This window comes from Kogia breviceps, chromosome 14, assembly GCF_026419965.1.
Source record: "Kogia breviceps isolate mKogBre1 chromosome 14, mKogBre1 haplotype 1, whole genome shotgun sequence".
Classification (NCBI taxonomy): Eukaryota; Metazoa; Chordata; class Mammalia; order Artiodactyla; family Physeteridae; genus Kogia; species Kogia breviceps.
The window spans coordinates 40,223,830-40,241,866 of record NC_081323.1 but is presented as its reverse complement, the minus strand read 5'-3'; the positions used below and the strand labels follow the sequence as shown (position 1 = coordinate 40,241,866).

Here is an 18,037-nt window from a genome sequence, read left to right as displayed (position 1 = left end):
AGGTAATTAACAGAATGCACCCTACCATATGTATAGCAATTTTCCATTTCTTTTTTGGCCCCTGAGAAAGAGATCTGAAGTGTTTCTAAGAATTTGTAGTCATTCTGTTGCCTTTATTTTTGACTGTAAATAGGTACCACAATGATTTCTCTTTGCTTTTCACCCATGAGGCTGCTTTTAATGACAATCTTATTGTGTCTGGATTTGAAGGTTGCCCTTGAAGATTGTTGGTTCCACGTCAAGCTAAAGCATTAATTGAGAGGTTTTCTTCAGGGCCTAAAAATTTTGTGCTTTGGAACCATGACTTTAAAAATATAATAAGAAACCATGACTGTTAATATTGTAAGACACAGTGACTAATAAAGGGAAATGACTGTGACCAGAAAGAGCAATAATAAACAATGTAATAAAACAATAAGATCATGTGTAGGTCATGTGGAGAAAGACCAAAACACGGGATGGCAAACTGAGCAAATGAAAGGTCAGGCCAGCAGAGCAGTTATCTGTGCTCCTATAATTACTGGATGTGGACCGGAAATAGAACAGCACTGGCTTTGAAATAATCCCTCTTCACATCAGTATTGGAGTAGCCTTTGAAGCCTGACATAGATATGAAGGAAATTAGCAAAAGTAAAAACAAAATAGAAAGAGGAGCAACTCAAGGAAATGAATGACCAGCAGTATCTACAAAAGAGGTTAACTGAGTGAGCGCCATTCCGTCAGAAGGAAGAGAAGATGGGGTGATTTTATGACATCTAGAAATTTATGAACTATTCTATCACTCAATGTTGGACAAGGAAATTGAGTTGACACTGTGGTAGGTAATATTAAAAATAGTTGCAATCTTCTTATGAAGAGGAAAGCATGCCAAACTTTGCCAGAAGTTGATGAGGGGAATAGAGTTCCTCCTTCAAGTGTGTTTTAGGTGGGATAAGCAGCTTTTAACTAGAAACCAAGAAAGGCTAATCTTTCACTTATGGCAAAAACATACACTATATGGCATAATGTCTCTTCCCATTCATCAGTGTCTTTCACCTTACGGTCGATTATAACATTTACTTCCTCTTTATCCACTTATTCTAACTAATGTGATCATGTGTTTTATGTTCCTAACCTCCTCTTAAACAAGGAGGGTGCTCTTTTTCCATTCCTGTTTTCTCCTAGTGTCACTATTTACAGTTGTCCTGAACCCCGATCACAATCTGTTTGATTTTCCATGCATTTCGTAACCAAACAACTTGCTTGTTTAAAAATGAACAAACAAGTATAAACAAATTTTTTAACCGAAGAAATTTGAAAATCCAATTTGTGAAAGACAATAGTTCTTTAGTGGCAAGGAGTTCTGGCTAGATTTAGAGCAAGTTAACAGATGTAGATTAATTGAAAGTGTAGCTTTTTACACAACCATATTTATGATCTGGAAGGATTAACTCAAGTTCCAAACGTTTTTACCATCATGCTACAGAACAGAACAATATGCCTCAATCAAAACCAGGTTAAAAGTCCATTTCATTTACATGCATGGACGAAGAACTTCCATCCTGCTGGTCTGTATTTGGTAGGGGACCAAATTAGTCCAGACCCACAATGTGAATGTTTATGTAGAGTGCATTTTTCCCATTCAAAAAGAGATTCAGTGAGTCTTTTCCTTTTGTATGTAATTTTTAAAGGAGTTGAAGAAATTGGAAGTAGGTGATCCTTAGAGGCAACTTATACAATAGATAAATATTTTGGCTCTCAGTTTGCCATGAAATTATGTCGTGCATTCCTGTACATAAGTCCTGAAATTTAGAAAGTCCTTAAGAGAATACTCAGCTCCTTTTCAGTAGAGTTCTAAATCCTGGAGAAATGTTCAGCTGCATGTTTCTTAGCAGTGAGATATTTGATTCAGTCCCTGAATGTATGCTGTTTTCAGCTTTGTTCAAAGCTATGAAATCCATAGCTTCAGAGTCCTTAAGATGAACGCAATAAACTCTAACCAGTCTTTCAACTCAGTGACATAATTGGTTTCCTTGGGATTTCCACACCTGGGTTTGCCCAAGCCAATAGGAAAGAGTTTATGTGTAAAAATGGTGTTAGAAAAAACTGAAGGACCCAACTGCCGCTGCAAAGAAACACACCTTTTATGGTTGTGTTCAACTCGGAATTGATTTATTATAAAAACGACGTTCTGCCTTTTTCCTGAACACTTCAAAGAGATTTATTTTAACATGTTGAAACATCATTAATCAGGAGTTGCCCTGAATCTGCTGCGATTATTCCAATGTCTATTGATCACTTTGCAGCTACGGGCTCTCATTACAAGAAAGAATTATCTTTTGAGGGGACTTTTTAATGAACCGTCTCCATAACCTCATAAAACAGTCGATAAATGTGTAATTTACTTTTTCTCTGACATTTAATTTGTCTTTGATGCTTCTTAGCACACAGGTTTTCTGTTTTAATATAGCTCATCAGCAAGAGAGAATTCCAAGAAGCTTTAGGGCATTTTAATTTCTACCCAAAAAACATTTCATCATGTAGCTACTGGCTTTATTTTTTCTTCCACCAGGGGAATATAGACTGATCTTCCTCCTTTCCCTGCTGACAACTTTGTAACAGGATGAGTGACTCATCCCTCTGCATGAAGTTAGTCTTGTCAGACCCACCGCTGGGTCCTGAGACAGAACCCTAAATGCAGCTATTTCAGTCCTGCCTTCCCAGTGCTCAGGGAGCGACTACCTTGGGGATTTGAAGTAGATGCTTCTCTTTTCCATGATTCATTTGTACCTACTCTAATCCTCTGCTGCTTGATGGGGAAACTGCATTCTCCCTGCCAACAACCATTGGACCCTCTCTTAAAAGCCAGACCAAGCTAACTGGCTGCTTACCTTTTATATTTTACTCTTTGTCAAGGCATGGCTGACCTACCCAGTGGTTTGCTTGTGTGTGTGTGTGTGTGTGTGTGTGTGTGTGTGTGTGTGTGTGTGTGTGTGTGTAAGAAATTTCCTTTTCCTTTGTTTCAGTGTGAATAATTGCCTTTTATAAAATATATATAGTCATTCACTATTTTCTTGAAAGTAAAACTTAGACATGCTTGATTTCCTTTGGGCAATACTCAAATATTAAAACAGTTTTTTAACTCCGTTTTTCTCCTCTTCATTTATTTTTGAAATTTACTTTAATTCTATAGATTTCTAAACCCATAAGACATTATTATTCTATGTTATACAGGCAGTGTTCATTCACAAGCTTCTTAGCTGGATATTCTTTCTTGTGTCTCAGATCATCCATTTGGGATCATTGTCTTCTACATCCTTTGGAAGTTCCTTTTATACAGTCTACTGGTGGTAAACTCGTTGGATGTTTTGGTTTGTTTGTTTTCGTTTCTTTCTGAAAATGTCTTTATTTTACCTTTATTCGGGAATGATATTTTCACTGGGTATAAAATTTTAGGTTGGCAGCTATCTTCTTTTAGCACATTGAAGATGAGATTCTACTGTCCTCTGGTCTCTCTTGATTGAGAAGTTAATTGTGAGTCTTAGTGTAATTCTTTTGGTGATAACTTGTATTTTTCCTCCTTTGCTTGCATTTAGAAATTTTTCTAATGTTTTATGCAAATTTCTATAATGTATAAATATGCATTTGAGGTGGCTGGATGGATAGCTTTCATCAGTTCTGTAAAAACTCAGCTATTATGTCAGCATATTGGCTTCCATCACACTTTCTAAAAATTTCCTTCCATCACATTATTTACATATAAAATAAAATGGACCTTCTTATTCCATCTCCTCTTTTAACTAGTGCTAATATACTCCATCTTTTTGCCTCTCTGTGGTATCCTGTGGACAATTTTCTTTCTGACCTTTATTCTAATTCCCTAATTCTTTGTTTGTACTGCTACTTCACTCATCCACTGAGTTAATTATATATAGCTTTTGTATTTTATGTAATTCTAGAAGTTCTACTTGGTTTATTTTCAAATCTACAATTTGTGTGTCTGGCTTATAGTAAAGAAAATTTCCTGTGAGATTCCTCATTCCTGGCCAGCCGTAGGCTTTGAATTTTGTCCTCATCCTAGAAGACTGTCAAAAGATAAATTCAAAATATCCAGCATTAGCAAAAGCTTCTCAGGACAAAAGCAGCTTCCCTGCCTGTTACCTGTCTAGGTTTGATGTTCCCTGGAGTTTGGGCCTGATCATTCTTTAAATTTTTGTGATTTTTAGTTTCTTTAAAGAATATAGTTTTTAATATCAAGTTCATCTTTTCTAGTTGTTTTCAGTGGAAAGATGGCCCAAATAACCTAACCAGCCATTAACAGAAATATAAAATTCCCACATAGTGTTTCTAAAATGTTTGATTTAGTATCAGTTTGGACATCATTTGAACATCTGTCTCAGTCAGGGTTCAACTAGAGAACCAGAGCCAGTAGCAGATTATGTGTGTGTGTGTGTTACAGGGAATTGGCTCATGTAATTGTGGGGGTAGGCTATGCAATCTCCACAAGGCCATCTCTCCATCTAATGCTGGACCCTGGCAGGCAGACAGGCAGGCAGGCAGTCTGGAAGAAAAGACCATGCATGGGCTTGGCAACTAGGATAACCTGCAGAAGCTGAAATTCTGTCACAGAGCTGAATACACACACACACACACACACACACACACACACACACAAACGCACCTGACCCAGGAGTCAGAAAAGCTAAAGGAAGACCCAAGGAAAAGGAAAAGTGATTACAGGCCCAGTTGCTGCTTCACCCCAACAAGACAAGTCAACAAATCAGCAACAGTGCATGTGTATTACAAAGTGGCTGCTGCCTCTCTCATCAGCCCTGCAACTCTTGGGAGAGTCTTCCTTGTAACCCACTCTAACTGGGAACATACAGGAAGGAAACCCTGGCCTATGTCCAACCTAGCCAAGTTGGCACATTATAAAATCATCACACTATTATTTTTAAATCAGACATTTTCTTATTAATTTTATTTTCTTTTTAAAAATTAGATTACATGATTACAGGGATCCAACATGGAAACAAATCTCTAGAGCGGAGAAGAGGCTGCTCCTTAGGCCTGCAGGGCATTCCCCAGGCTGCTTCATGGATTTCTGTTGTCTGTTGGCCCCTGCAAGACAACCGAGTTTGAGATGTAAATAGAATTGGAACTGAGATTCCCATGGATGCTATTGATTCCACCCCCTTTTCTCCATCCCATTAACTTTCTTTCCCCCTCTTTTGTCTTTATTTTCCTTTCCTAAAGATGAGAAAATATGGGAGTATGGTGATGGGCGTATTAGAGGGAAGGGAGGGGATCCAAAGACAATACCCACAACCTGCTAGAGTAGCCAGTGTTTGTGTTGATGGGTTTGAGTCTTCCCAACAAGCACTGAGTTTAGCATCAGGGATAGGATGAGATGGACTTCAATCTCACTGACTTTCATCTGCCTTCCTACCATAAACTGGAAGTCCACAACCATGGATAGCCCACAAAACCTTTGGGATTTACTTCTGTTTCTACTCCATGTGCCTGTCATTATGCACAATTTATATGAATTTTACCAACACACATTAGACGTTTTGTTCCAAATGTATCTCTAGTTTTGTTGTTTGTTGGGGTTTTTTTTTTGCGGTATGTGGGCATCTCACTGTTGTGGCGTCTCCCGTTGCGGAGCACAGGCTCCAGACGCACAGGCTCAGTGACCATGGCTCACGGGCCTAGTCGCTCCGCGGCATGTGGGATCTTCCCGGACTGGGGCACGAACCCATGTCCCCTGCATCGGCAGGTGGATTCTCAACCACTGTGCCACAAGTGAAGCCCTCTAGTTTGTTTTTAAACCCCTGCTTTGGTATAACCAGCATAACAAAAATAGTCAAACACATTATTAAATGTAAAACTTTAATTGATCTCAGGAAACCACTATCTGATTTTTCTATGACCTTCAACATTTTAAGGGGAAGAATGGCCAAACTCAAACCAAGAGAAATATTTACCTGTAGAATATCCAAAGAAGAAATGTATTAGTGCTTTGAAATATTTGATGAAGCAGTATGTGGAGACTAGAGAAAAGTCTAATGCAAAAGGACATATGCTGAAGAAAGTTTCAGTTCAAAATAGGAAAGCAATTTCTCAGAGAAAGTGTCACTTTCTCTATTTTCCATGCATTATGCCTAAAGCCAAATTAATGTAACAAATCCACCACTTAGAGTCCTGATTATACTTTTTCTGTCAACAAAAATCAATTGACACAAGCTTTTGCATTTATTATAATCATTTGCTGAGGATAATTTTTGAATTTGACAAGGAATTTGAATTTGTAGCTGAAACCAAGACAAATAATAATTTAATATTTCAAAGAGTTTTATCAATAGAGTTGGTTTTATCTTTTGCTAATATTTATGATAGAATAGTAAATAGTTCATCACATTCCTGATAGTTTAGATAGATTCTCCACTACATATTCTCTATGGCCATTTTACACACACACACACACACACACACACACACACACACACACACACACACACACCTTGATACACTTGGGGGAAATCTTAGAGTGTTTAACCATTTGAGCATCAAAATAGATTTTGATCTAGTTAATCATGCTAGTATATGGAAAATCATGTCTAAGATAGTAGCCAGCAGAATGTACATGTTTTTTGTGACATACAGAAAACAGGAAATATGTTAACTTCTAGCTTTAGTTGAAAAGGATTTCACTAGGTTTGGGAAAATACAAAATGAGCTGTTTTTATTCTTAAATGTTTTACAGGGGTCTTTGTTTTCAATGGAATCAAAGCAACCCTAGGACTTGCAAAATATTATGAAGCAGTTAGGACACCTTTATAATTGTTAAGCTGCCAACTGCAGGTAAACCATCCTAGCCAAAGCCACTGCCATCTCTCACCTGGATTTCTAAATAGCCTCCTAAGGGGTCTTCCTGCTTCCAAGTGTGGCCACTCAAAATCAATTCCCAATGTGGCAGCCAGAGTCATCCTTTGAGAACATAAATCAGGCCACTCCTCTCTTCAAGACCCTTCCATGGCTCCCATATTTCTCAGAATAAAAGTCTACAAGGTCTGACATGATCTGACCCCACTCAGCTGCAACCCCTCTTTATCTCCTCATTGACCTATTCTCTGCTCAGGCCATCCTGGGCTCCCTGCTGGGCCCCAACAATCCAGGACAGTGCCACCTTGGGCTATTGCACAGAATTTCCTCTGCCCAAAATGTTCATTACCCAAGTGTATGCTTGGGCAACTCTCTCCTGTCTTTCAAGTCTTTGCTCAAATCTGTCTTCTCCAAAAGGCCTTCCATGATCACTATTAAGTTTACACCACCCTCCACCACTCTCCCATCCCTGGCATCTCCTTTCCCTTTTATTTCGCTCTACTTTCTGGTGTTTATAGCATTTGTCACCTCTCATTAGGTCATTGAATTCTTTCTTAAGTGTGTCACTCAGCGTTGGTTCCTCGCCATTAGAATGTAAGCTCCACGATAGCAGGGGCTTTGACTGTTTTGTTCACTGCTGCTCTTGAGTTCTAAGCATCCAGGAACAATTCCCGGTTCGTAGTTGGTGTTCAGTACATATTTTTTGAATGAAACATGTCGAGGGCTAACGAAACTAATTTTGTGTGTTAAAAAATAGTTCTCTCTCTTGGAGAGAGAAAAGCAAAGCCATTAAGCTCAGACTCATTGGGCTGCATTGTTCAACTGCTGTCCATGACTCAGTGCAGTCTTTTCTCAGGTTTCTTGACAGTAGTGGGATTTTGTGGAGAATTTCTCAAAATTAGTAGTTGTGATCATATTTAACATCTAATTCCTACAAAGGTAGAGAAGAACCAAAGAGAATTCAATTGCCAATTCCATTGCATTTGTGATGGGAAATGTTGAAGGAGATAAAGGAGCTTGAGGTTTTAAATCTCCATTCTAAAAGGCACTCCAAGAGAACTCCCAGACAGATAATTTGAAAGAGAAGATGACTCAGAAATCAGTTTCAATGTCACAAAAATGACAGCCTCCCTTTTTTTCCACACAGGGGGACGGTTCCTCCTCATTCTTGTCGGAAACTTGCCATGAGGATCCCTCTGTTTCCCCCAACTTTACTCCCCCCAACCCTCAAGCTCTCAAGTGATGACCAGTGAGACCGGTGTCCTTCCGGCCAGGTAGGACAGGATGGGAGGGGTCGCTTTTGAGAGAAGGGTGGCGTGTAGCCATCCGGTTTACAGGCATCGTGGACTTGCTCCTTTGTTCTTCACCCTCCCTCTCTTTACATTCCCATCTTTTTCCTGCTATAGTTCGGGTGGGTGATGCATCCCTCATCTTTACGTGCCTTCCTCAGGTATTTATTGCTTCATCATTGTTCTCTCTCCTCCTGACATAAATTCCATTCTTCCATATTTTCTTCTTCTTCATTTGTCTTTTTGTTTCTCTCTTTGCTAAACTGGCTTCCCCTTTGACCTTGATCTTTCTCTTTTACATTCACACTATTATTTCCACTTTTGAAACATTTTAAAAATTCCTCCTTCTCACAGTACTGGTTTCCAATCTTATTACCTTAAAATCCAGTGGGATTAAATTAACCCTCAGGGAGTCTTCTTGACTCACTCTACTCAATTTACCACACCCCTCCTTTTAACACTACAGTAAAAGTCATTGTATTCCTACACGGTATTTTGAGTTAAGAAGTTCCTGATTCTCTAGAATCAAGAGCTATTGAAAGTATCTAACCAATAGGGATGCTTGGGCCAGGGGCTGCTGGCTAGAGCAAATTGAAGCTTGAAAATTAAAGAGGATTTTAACTTGCTAGAGGAAATGCATCCTTTGTTAATAAGAAAACTGGACTATGCCATTGCAATGGGTGTATATTTCAGGGAGAAAAGGGGCTTTATAGTGATTATGAAAAAACAAACTTCTATTCTGATATATTGAAAACAGGGTTGTAGTGAGATTTATAATGTTTTTGTCTTCAAGCACTTGACTTGTGAAGCAGTGCAGTTCAGAAACATGTTGAAGAATTAGTGAAAACAACAATTTTACTGAGAAAGAGGTGTAAGTTCTTTCTCATCCGTTATATCAATTGCCACATACAGTGATGCTCTAGCTCAATTATTTTCATTTTGAATGAAAAAATGAATTACCTGGAGATCCTATGAAAATACAGATTCTGATTCAGGAGGTCTGGATGGCACCTGAGATTTGTATTTCTGACTCGCTCCCAGGGAATGTCCTGGATGCCACATCTCCAGGGACCACGTTTGACTAGCAGGGATCTAGTACATTCCTTCCTCCTGGCTGGAGCACCTGGAAGGAAAAGCTTTAAGCTGCCTTCATGGTGTTTTATTGTATTTTAACTTTTTTGCCTAATCAAGAGCCTGACCCTTTGATATCTTTTTATTTTGTACTATTGATTGTTACACTAGAAAGAGAAGTAGATAATGTCATTTGAGAGCTAAGCCATGCCCTTAGCTTTTAGCTATGAATTCTGTCCACGTCCTCCCAACGGTGATGATCTCATCCCTGTGGTGACCTTGTGATAAAACTCACATTGGAAGGTGGGGTGGAGGAAGGGCGAGTACTATCAATTTCCCCAGGAAGATGTCAGGGAGACCTTGAAGATGTCTTCCTCATTGGGCTATCAATGTTTAGACTACCTTTTAAGTCATCCATTATAAGCATCATCAGATTGTGTTTTGTTGCACTTGCTGTTCCTGTCCTGGTATTTTTGAGAGTTATTGTGAAACATTTAACAACGCAGGTAGAGTATTGAATTCTCTCAGAAGAAGTAAATGACAGTGGAGCTTAGGCACATGACTTGGGTTTTGTCTTTCAAAACAAATGCAATAGAGACGTAAAGGTTATATTTGTGTCACTGTACTCCATCAAACTTGTGATGGCTGGTTCACAACTTGTTTTCCATTCAGAATGTCAACTGACCTTCCTACTTAGCAAAAAATTATTTTCAAAAGAGATAGATATTCCCACAATACCTGGATATTATAAAAAATTCTTTAGTCACATAGTTAGTTTGACCCCTTTAGCTTCCCACATATAAAAAGACAACATAAAAATAAACCAGTTACACATTTTCCATGGAAAAATAGGTATCATTGCTAAAATAGAAAAAAAAATAATTACACTATTTTGTATTTGAAAAAGAACAAAATATTCTTCTTGTATAGCAGTGTATGGAAAGTATATTTCATACCAAATTTAATATTTCCCCAAAGGTTCCTTCCATACCTTAAACATCTCCATTGATAGACTAAAGTTGAAAACAAAATGAATGAATAAAAAGTAATTGTACATAAAGCCATCACACATTTGCCAGAAAAGAATGAGTATTTACTATAAAATTGATCCCAAGTATACTCATCATATAAATACTTGAAATTTCACATTTTTAAATTGTGAATGCAAACCTTCGGGGATGAAAATATATTCCTTGTTATCAACTAAAGATTAATAGGTGAAGCTTAATAGCTTAGTCATACTTTTAACTCTGGTAACTTCTATTTATTAATAAATACAAATTACTGTAGAGCGAGATTTTAAAAAAAAACAAAAAGGGATGTTTGCTCATTGTGCATATGTATTAACCTTTAGGTAAAGAGCTATAAAGTGACCAATTTCAAAAATAATGGTAATAAAAATAAATAAATAAATAAATAAAATGACCAATTTCTAAAAACGCTAATGGTATAGCTTTGGAAAAATCATAAATTTATGTCAAGTATTAGTGCTTGTTTTATTCTAAGCTATACCTATTTCAGTAGGGAGTACAAATGCATGAAAACCACAGTTCCTACAATCTGTAAAACAAATAAAGAGCAATTCAAGGCCATAGAAGGACATTAACATTTTTTTCCTGACGCTTAAATAATAAAAACAAGAACAACTAGCATTTACTGAGCACTTACTATGTTGACAAGCACATTACATGTATCATCTTATTCTTGCCATTGTGCAGTTGAGGGAACTAAAGTTTTTAAAGGTTAATTACTTTCCTAAAGTTATACAAGAAGTGCCAAACCTTGGAGACCCCATGTTTTGTATACTTCAGTTTTCTCAGTAAATATCAGAAGCTATGATTCTGTGATCTAGTTGTCAGGGGTGTGAGATCACTTTCTCACATTTCATGGGCAGGCAAGCAATAAGGGTCCACCATCTCTGCCTCAGTACACTCATATGTAGAGTGGAGAGACTCCCAGCCTCTCTGTTGAAGGAAGCAGGTCTCTTGAGTGGTGAGAAGGGGTAGACACCTGTCACATATAACAAAGCTTGTTTTGTTTGCTGGTGACACACTCTGGCCTCCACAAGATCATGGCCAAATCTTGCCAGGGATTTAGCCCCCAAACTGGTCACAGGAGTAAAGGAATTAACCATCATGGGCAGGATGTTCAAGTTTCTCAAAATCACTTGTTTTAACAAACATCTGAGAGAAGAACATCTCCCAAGACTAGATGTTAGAAAACTTCCAGCCCAGTGAAAACAGACCTTACCTCCAGAAAGCCTGTACTTGAGAGGTGGGCAGCTGTTTTCTGTGTTCACCGCATCCAGTGGGAAAGCACTGCCAAGCGGATGGGGTACTCTGAGGCATGGTGGTGCCTGCATGGGTGGGTTCAAAGGATTTGACACAACCTTCTTCCCTAGATGCTGAACATGCACTGGTCCCCTGTGTGAAGCATCGGGATTGAGGTCAGACACTCTCACCTCCTCCGAACCTTGACTTGCCTGCTCCCCTCACATCTCCACTCACAGGCACCCAGCTTATGTGTACTGATGCGGAGCTCAACCAGAGACCCAGTGGGCTAGCTTCCCTTGAGATCCCCTTCCCTCCACATTTTCTCTCCACATTCTCCCCTCTTAAATCCTTCTCTTCCCCCAGCTCTGGAACAGCATCCTTATTAACTAACACCTACTTCTCCCACTTGAAAAGTCCTGTCCTGTATTATGAGAAAGAAGTTTGGGTCCACACTAGGCTCTGTGCCGTGGTCTATTTGTATTTAAGGAATTATTTTTATGGCTTTTGTTTTTTCATTCAAAGAATATTTACTCAGCCCTACTATTTACCCTGAGGTTACTAGGAAATCCAAGGGAACATTTGGAGAAGCAATATCTCCTTTTAGATTGTATCTACGTCTCAGTTAAAGCACAGAAAGGGGCTTCTCCAGAGCATGTGACAGATGACCCTGTTCTCCTTTTGCTCTGGAATTAGAGTGAGGAGAACTGCTTTGGACTAAAGTGTGAAAGATTTAAGCGAGAAACAAAAATTTCCAAGAGGTAGAATATCTAAATACCTAAAGGGATTCCCCAGGGTTATTCTGTATCTCTTTGAAGATCTTTAAATGTGGCAACAAAGAGGCTGTCTGCAAGCAGGGAGTAGTGTACCCACTGGGTGACCTTTTTATGATCTCCTTTAGTCCATGAAGAATACGGTTAATTAAACTCAGAAGTTTGCCACTAAAATAATAGGTATGAGATCCAGAGAATTCAAGGTGTTGGAGGACTCATTAAATAAGGTTGCATGAATATCATGCTGAAAGATTTAATGAGTCCATAGGGTCAGTTACAGAACAATGGAGCATAGATGACCTAGAAAAAATAAATTAGAATCGATATTGTGCTTCTGAGTTAACAACTATAGATTGCTACATGAACACCTGAGAGAGAAATTCTATAATTATATCTTAATTCTGCATGTTGGTTTTCTCATCCCAGGGAGGATGAAAATTGCTTAGTTTTCTTTCACTTGTCAGTAATAAAAATAAATTTTTATATGTGTGTTCATTTCTGTGGTCTCTAGGAACCATGAATGCTTAAGTAGCTACAACTAGATAAATAGTGTTAATTTTTTCCTTTAATTCAACTAATATTTATTGAATGCTACTGCATAGCAGGCACTAGGCTGCATGCTGGGAAAATAAAAGGATGTAAAAAGATGCAACCTTACCAACCCCCCACCTCAAATTACAGTCTAGAGCAACCCTGTCAATAGAACTTTCTGCAGTGATGGAAATGTTCCAAGTCTGAGAGTCCAATGCAGTAGCCACAGGTAGTTATTTAGTATTTGAAATGTGATTAGTGCAACTGAGGAACTGAATATTTAATTTCATTTAAATTTAAGTGTAACAGTGGTATGGCTAACATATGGGCAGCCCAGGAAGAAAAGATGCTGAATCTAAATTTCTAATGTATTTACCTTTCTACAGAGGAATTGTATTGGGACCGAACACTATGATCATTATTATAATAGAGCTCTTTACAGGGGAAGAAGGGCTGACTCTTCTTGGGGAAACCAAGGAAAGCTTCCCAGAGCTGGTAACCTTTGACCTACAGGAGGAAGTAGAAGTTTATCCAGCAGAGGAGCAGGTAGGAAGGAATTCCTCATGGCATTGTGACAAAGCCTGAGGTGCAAGGATCACATTACTGCTGCGGAATTGCATGTAATTTCATAATTCACATGTTGTATTAGTTAGTCTGTGCAGCCATCACAAACTATCTCCAACTGGGTGGCCTAAACAAGAGAAAATTATTTTCTCACAGTTGTGCAGTCTGAAGTCCAAGATCAAGGTGCCAGCAGGGTGGTTTCTGTGAGGCTTCTTGCTTCCTGGCAGGTGGTGCCTTCTTGCTGTGTCCTTACATGGCCTTTGACCTGAAGTCATGCACAGAGAGGGAGCCAGAGAGACAGAAACTCTGGTGTATCTTCCTCTTCCTATAAGGACACCAGTTCTATCAGATTAGGGTCCCACCCTTATGACCTCATTTAACCTCCTTAAAGGTTCCATCTCCAAAAACAGTCACATACAATGAGGCTTCAACATATGAATTTTGAGGGGACACAATTCAGTTCATAAAACATGTTTCAATAAGCAAATATCTTCTTCTCTGTTTTTTTTTCCCTCTGAGAAAAAGAGATATATACCTCACACTCAGCTCACACACATATATGGAAAACTATCACCTACTGAACTAGCATCCAATGATTCTAATCCTTGTTTTTTATTTGTCTATTAATAGATAACATAGAGTTCTGGAAAATTAACAAGCTAAAAAACATCTAAAGCAAAGTGCCCACCTCTTAGAACTCGAATGTAATTAAATATTCCTTAAGCAAACAGTAATAATTTTCTTTATTCTCTGAGGACAAACCATTGATGAGCTGGAGCTGGTCATACTAGCTCAGAGGAACTCTTTTTTAAATTTTCCAGGAATTCTGTGAGCCAGTTGTTAAACACAGACACTATTGAAAAGTAAATTATATAGATTTACAATTAAACAAATCATACTAAAAACAAAGGGATCTATAAGGGAAAAGAATCCATATAAAACAGAATCACTTAGCTATACACTTGAAACTAACACAACATTGTAAATCAATAATACTTCAATTTTTTAAAAAGATAAATAAATAAATAAATAAATAAAACCAAAGGTAACAAATATCCCAAACTCACCACTGCTAATTAATTAAGACATTTCACTACTGCCTGTGCCCTGGAGGTAATTTACATCTGTGGTGCCTGTAGGGTCACTGCAATGGATTCCTACCACAGGCCTCTTCCTAACTCTTTGTTCAGGGTCCTCACATTGGTAGGTTGAAATTTGCATGGAAATCAACAAATGCCACAAACCAGGCTCTTTTTTTCCCCTAGGAGAACAGTGTATTCAACATTCACCAGTACACCACTGGCACAAACCTTACTGTTTTATGGCATAGGTTTTTCCCAGAATTGTGCAGAGTTCCTTTTGCAAACATTATTACCTGTCCTTTGTAAACAAAACTTACTACAGAAACATAATTTATTACCTTTTTAAAACCTTTTTTTCTAGGTTCCTTCCACTAGAAAGTGTCAGTGCTGCCTTGCTGACCTATGAACTCTCAAGCCCAGCATATATAAAATACTTTGGGAGTGGGCAACAGAAAATCTCCTCAAACCTAAGCCTAGCATTGACATCATTTTTCTAACCCATTCAGCAATGTCTTCCATCCTAAAATTGCCTCTGCTGTAACATAATATCCCTCCCACTGCTAACACTACCCCACAGCGAATACTTAGCTAACACTTTCCTTGTTTGTTTTAAAGAGGCCATTTTTTTTTCTCTGCTAAGTTTTAAGTAACAATAAAGGAAATAGAATAGAAAATTGCTGGGGTAAATAATAGTTTTCAGATGAAGTTTTATTTTCTGTAGGAAACATTTCTCTCCAAGGTTGCTTTTATTCCAAACAAGTAAAAAGTGGCTCAGGCTTTGAAAATGAAATGCCAATTCTCATTCAATCTTTTATTAAAACTACAATAAAGCCACACCTGTGTTCTCTAAACTCTGCAGCCCAGGAGGTGAAAGAGACTTGTCTGAGGTCACAGAGGGGCAGCACTCAGTGCCTGCCCACACCTTTCACTCCAAATTGACACCCCAGTACCTCTTGCTTTCTGACTACAACCATGTTCATTTATGATTTCCTTTATCATCATCATATTGTATGAGGCTGTTATGAGGGTGATGAGAGAAAAAGATGTTCAAGCAGAAAAGATTAGGCGACTTGAAGTTTTCACCCATTCTCCAGGTGTAGGTGTAGCTTACGTGCACAAAAAATTGAGAATCATGGATCTAGGTTGAATTGAAGCATAGGATGGATAAAATCCTTGGCATAGAGAGGGAAAGGAGAAAGGATCCCAGGACTTAGTTCCAAATAACTCTTCATTTTAAGAAGTCTGGTAGAGAGGAAAAAAAGCCTGAAAGGGACAGAAAAGGTACAACCTGTGAGTTGGGAGGGAAACCAAGAAGAATAAAAGGCATTCCTATGAAGGCAATGATACATAGTGTCTACAGGACTCAGTAGATTAGGAGATAGCTTACCTACCGCTCTTCTCGAAGCCCAGACTTGAAGAGAAGAAGAAATCTGAAATAGTAATGAGTGATGTCAGGAATCAGGGGAAAACCAATTTGAAGAGAGATGAATGAGTACTTCTAACCTATGGTCCACTCTAGTTTATCATGAGATTATGAAATAAAATGATTGCCAGGGAAGAATGGGGAAAAAGAGATTTCACCCATTTATTGGTTGGTGGGGTTGTGTTTTCCTCTGGTGAATCAGTATTCAGCAGAAGGACAATATCTTAATGAGTATGCAACATCAATTATCCAGAACTATCAAGAACAATAAAGAGCTTCTCTGCACACTGTTTAAAGGTTAGGTTGTTTTCTCTATTTAGTACATTGATTGTGATCTTCAGAGCTGGTCCAGAAGGGCACAGAGCCTGCATGGCTGCCACACGAAAGCATCTATAGATCAAGAGACTTTTGCATTTACCATCCTGTAATTAGAATTCACTCCGCCTTGTGTAGCAGTGAAATTATTTTGCACATGATAAGCTGATATATTTTCTTTTCCTTTTAAGCTTCCTCCTTCCCTCTCTGCCATCCACCCCACCCCACCCCGCCCTGGTGGAGTCATAGCTCCAGGAAAGGCAAGGCTGGGACTCCCTTAAGGAGAAGACCCTCATTAGCAGGGCAGAAATCTTACAAAAGTGAGATTTCAAGAGAGGAAAGGATTTCTCTAAATTTCTTTAGTTTTTTTTTAACTCCAGGCCTGAAGGGCTAAGCCTTACTAAACACCCACCTTAGCACTCAGGATGTGACAAGAGGAAGCAGAGAGCCTGCCTTTTCCAACCCTAGGAATTGTGGGGAAAAGAAGGGAGAGAGGATAGAGCAGGAGGTGAGATTTGTATGTACCTCTCTGACTTCTACTCTCTGGGCCAAACTCTGGAAGATTCTGGGCAGGGCTCACATGTGTGTGCCTTAGAAGGGACAGGAGCATTCCTGAGTGCCCCAGTGATGGGAAACGGTTGTGGTGAGGGGGCCGGTGGAAGCCTAAGAACAAGACAGGTCCCGCCAGGTCCATTGGGCCAGACCATGGACTCAAGCAGTGGCTACCAATCAATCAGCCCAAATGCCCAGTAGGCATTTGTCCATGGAGAACTTTAGAACAGCCCCTTCACAGTAGAGACCTGTGAGGATGATGTAAGGGAAACCTGCCACCTTCTCTTCTCCCACTTTGAAGACACATAGTTCTGTAGAGACTTAACCACCATCTTGGGAAGTTAAAAATGGGAAGGACATCTTTGAAAGATTGCACTTTACCCAAAGAGACTGATTCATGCAAGAAACTTTTAAGACCAACCCTACAGGGAGCTGGAATTTTTAAGCAACTCTAAGGAAATTGTCTATTTCCTTTAATAGTTAGAAAGGCTAGGACAGCTCCCCTCGCTGTCATTGGAAAAGCAGCTCCTACACCTCCAGGGAGAGTGGCTTGGGGAAGTGTTTCCACTGTGACTTAAATGACAACCATTTCACGGGCAGGCAGCTCAGGGACTGCAGTGGGCAGTGCCAGCCACTCAGAGTCAATTGAAAGGGAATGGGTCGCCTGGGAGTTTTCTAACCTGATTGCAGGTTTCCTGGACACCATGTCCTCTCCTGACCCAACACCTGCTGTGACACAGATGTTTGTAAAGAGGTGAATAACAAACAGTTTTGTGGCGATTGGGTCACATGGGAAGAAAAGGCACCCTTGCCTTGGTGGCGCCTTCCTTTTCCTGTTCTCTCCTATCATTTTCTCTACCAAATTGAACTCTGATCAAATACTTCAGCAAGATTTTTAGTCAAAACCTTTAAATGCACATTTTTAGAAGAAGACTTTTTTGCTGTTTCAGGGCTGAAAATTATGCTCAGTTCTGCTGAGCTATAACCAGAAATTTGTTTTTTAATGTCCGTTTCACATGTAAGAGCTCAGAATATCCTTCTGTTAAGAGCAGCTCTAAAATAAAACATTCCTAATAGACAGATTAATTAGACTGGCTCTTGACAGCCACTGCTCTGGTGTTATTTCAATGGATTTATCCCACAGGCGTATCCATAGGTGAATGTGTGTCCCCTGTGAGAGCACAGAGCCAGCGAAGCTTTCCATGTGACTTGCCAGTCTCCTCTCCATGCTGACATGACCCCTAGAACTGAGGCTCAGCTGGGGCTTTCAGAAATAATCACTTCCTTTTCTTTAAATCTTGTG

The 18,037-nt window shown here is 39.2% G+C and overlaps 1 protein-coding gene across 2 annotated transcripts in view; it reads left to right on the top strand.

The window, feature by feature from the left end:
* The window catches only part of PLCB1 (phospholipase C beta 1), a 694,965-nt gene that overhangs the window by 629,306 nt on the left and 47,622 nt on the right, over positions 1–18,037 (top strand). Inside the window, exon 32 of one of the 2 annotated variants that reach the window (XM_059039234.2) lies at positions 8,012–8,138. The exons of the other annotated variant lie outside the window; for it this stretch is intronic. Coding sequence (XP_058895217.1) covers positions 8,012–8,107 — 96 coding nt within the window. The 3' untranslated portion in view covers positions 8,108–8,138. The remainder of the gene's footprint in view (positions 1–8,011; positions 8,139–18,037) is intronic. 2 annotated transcript variants of the gene reach the window in all.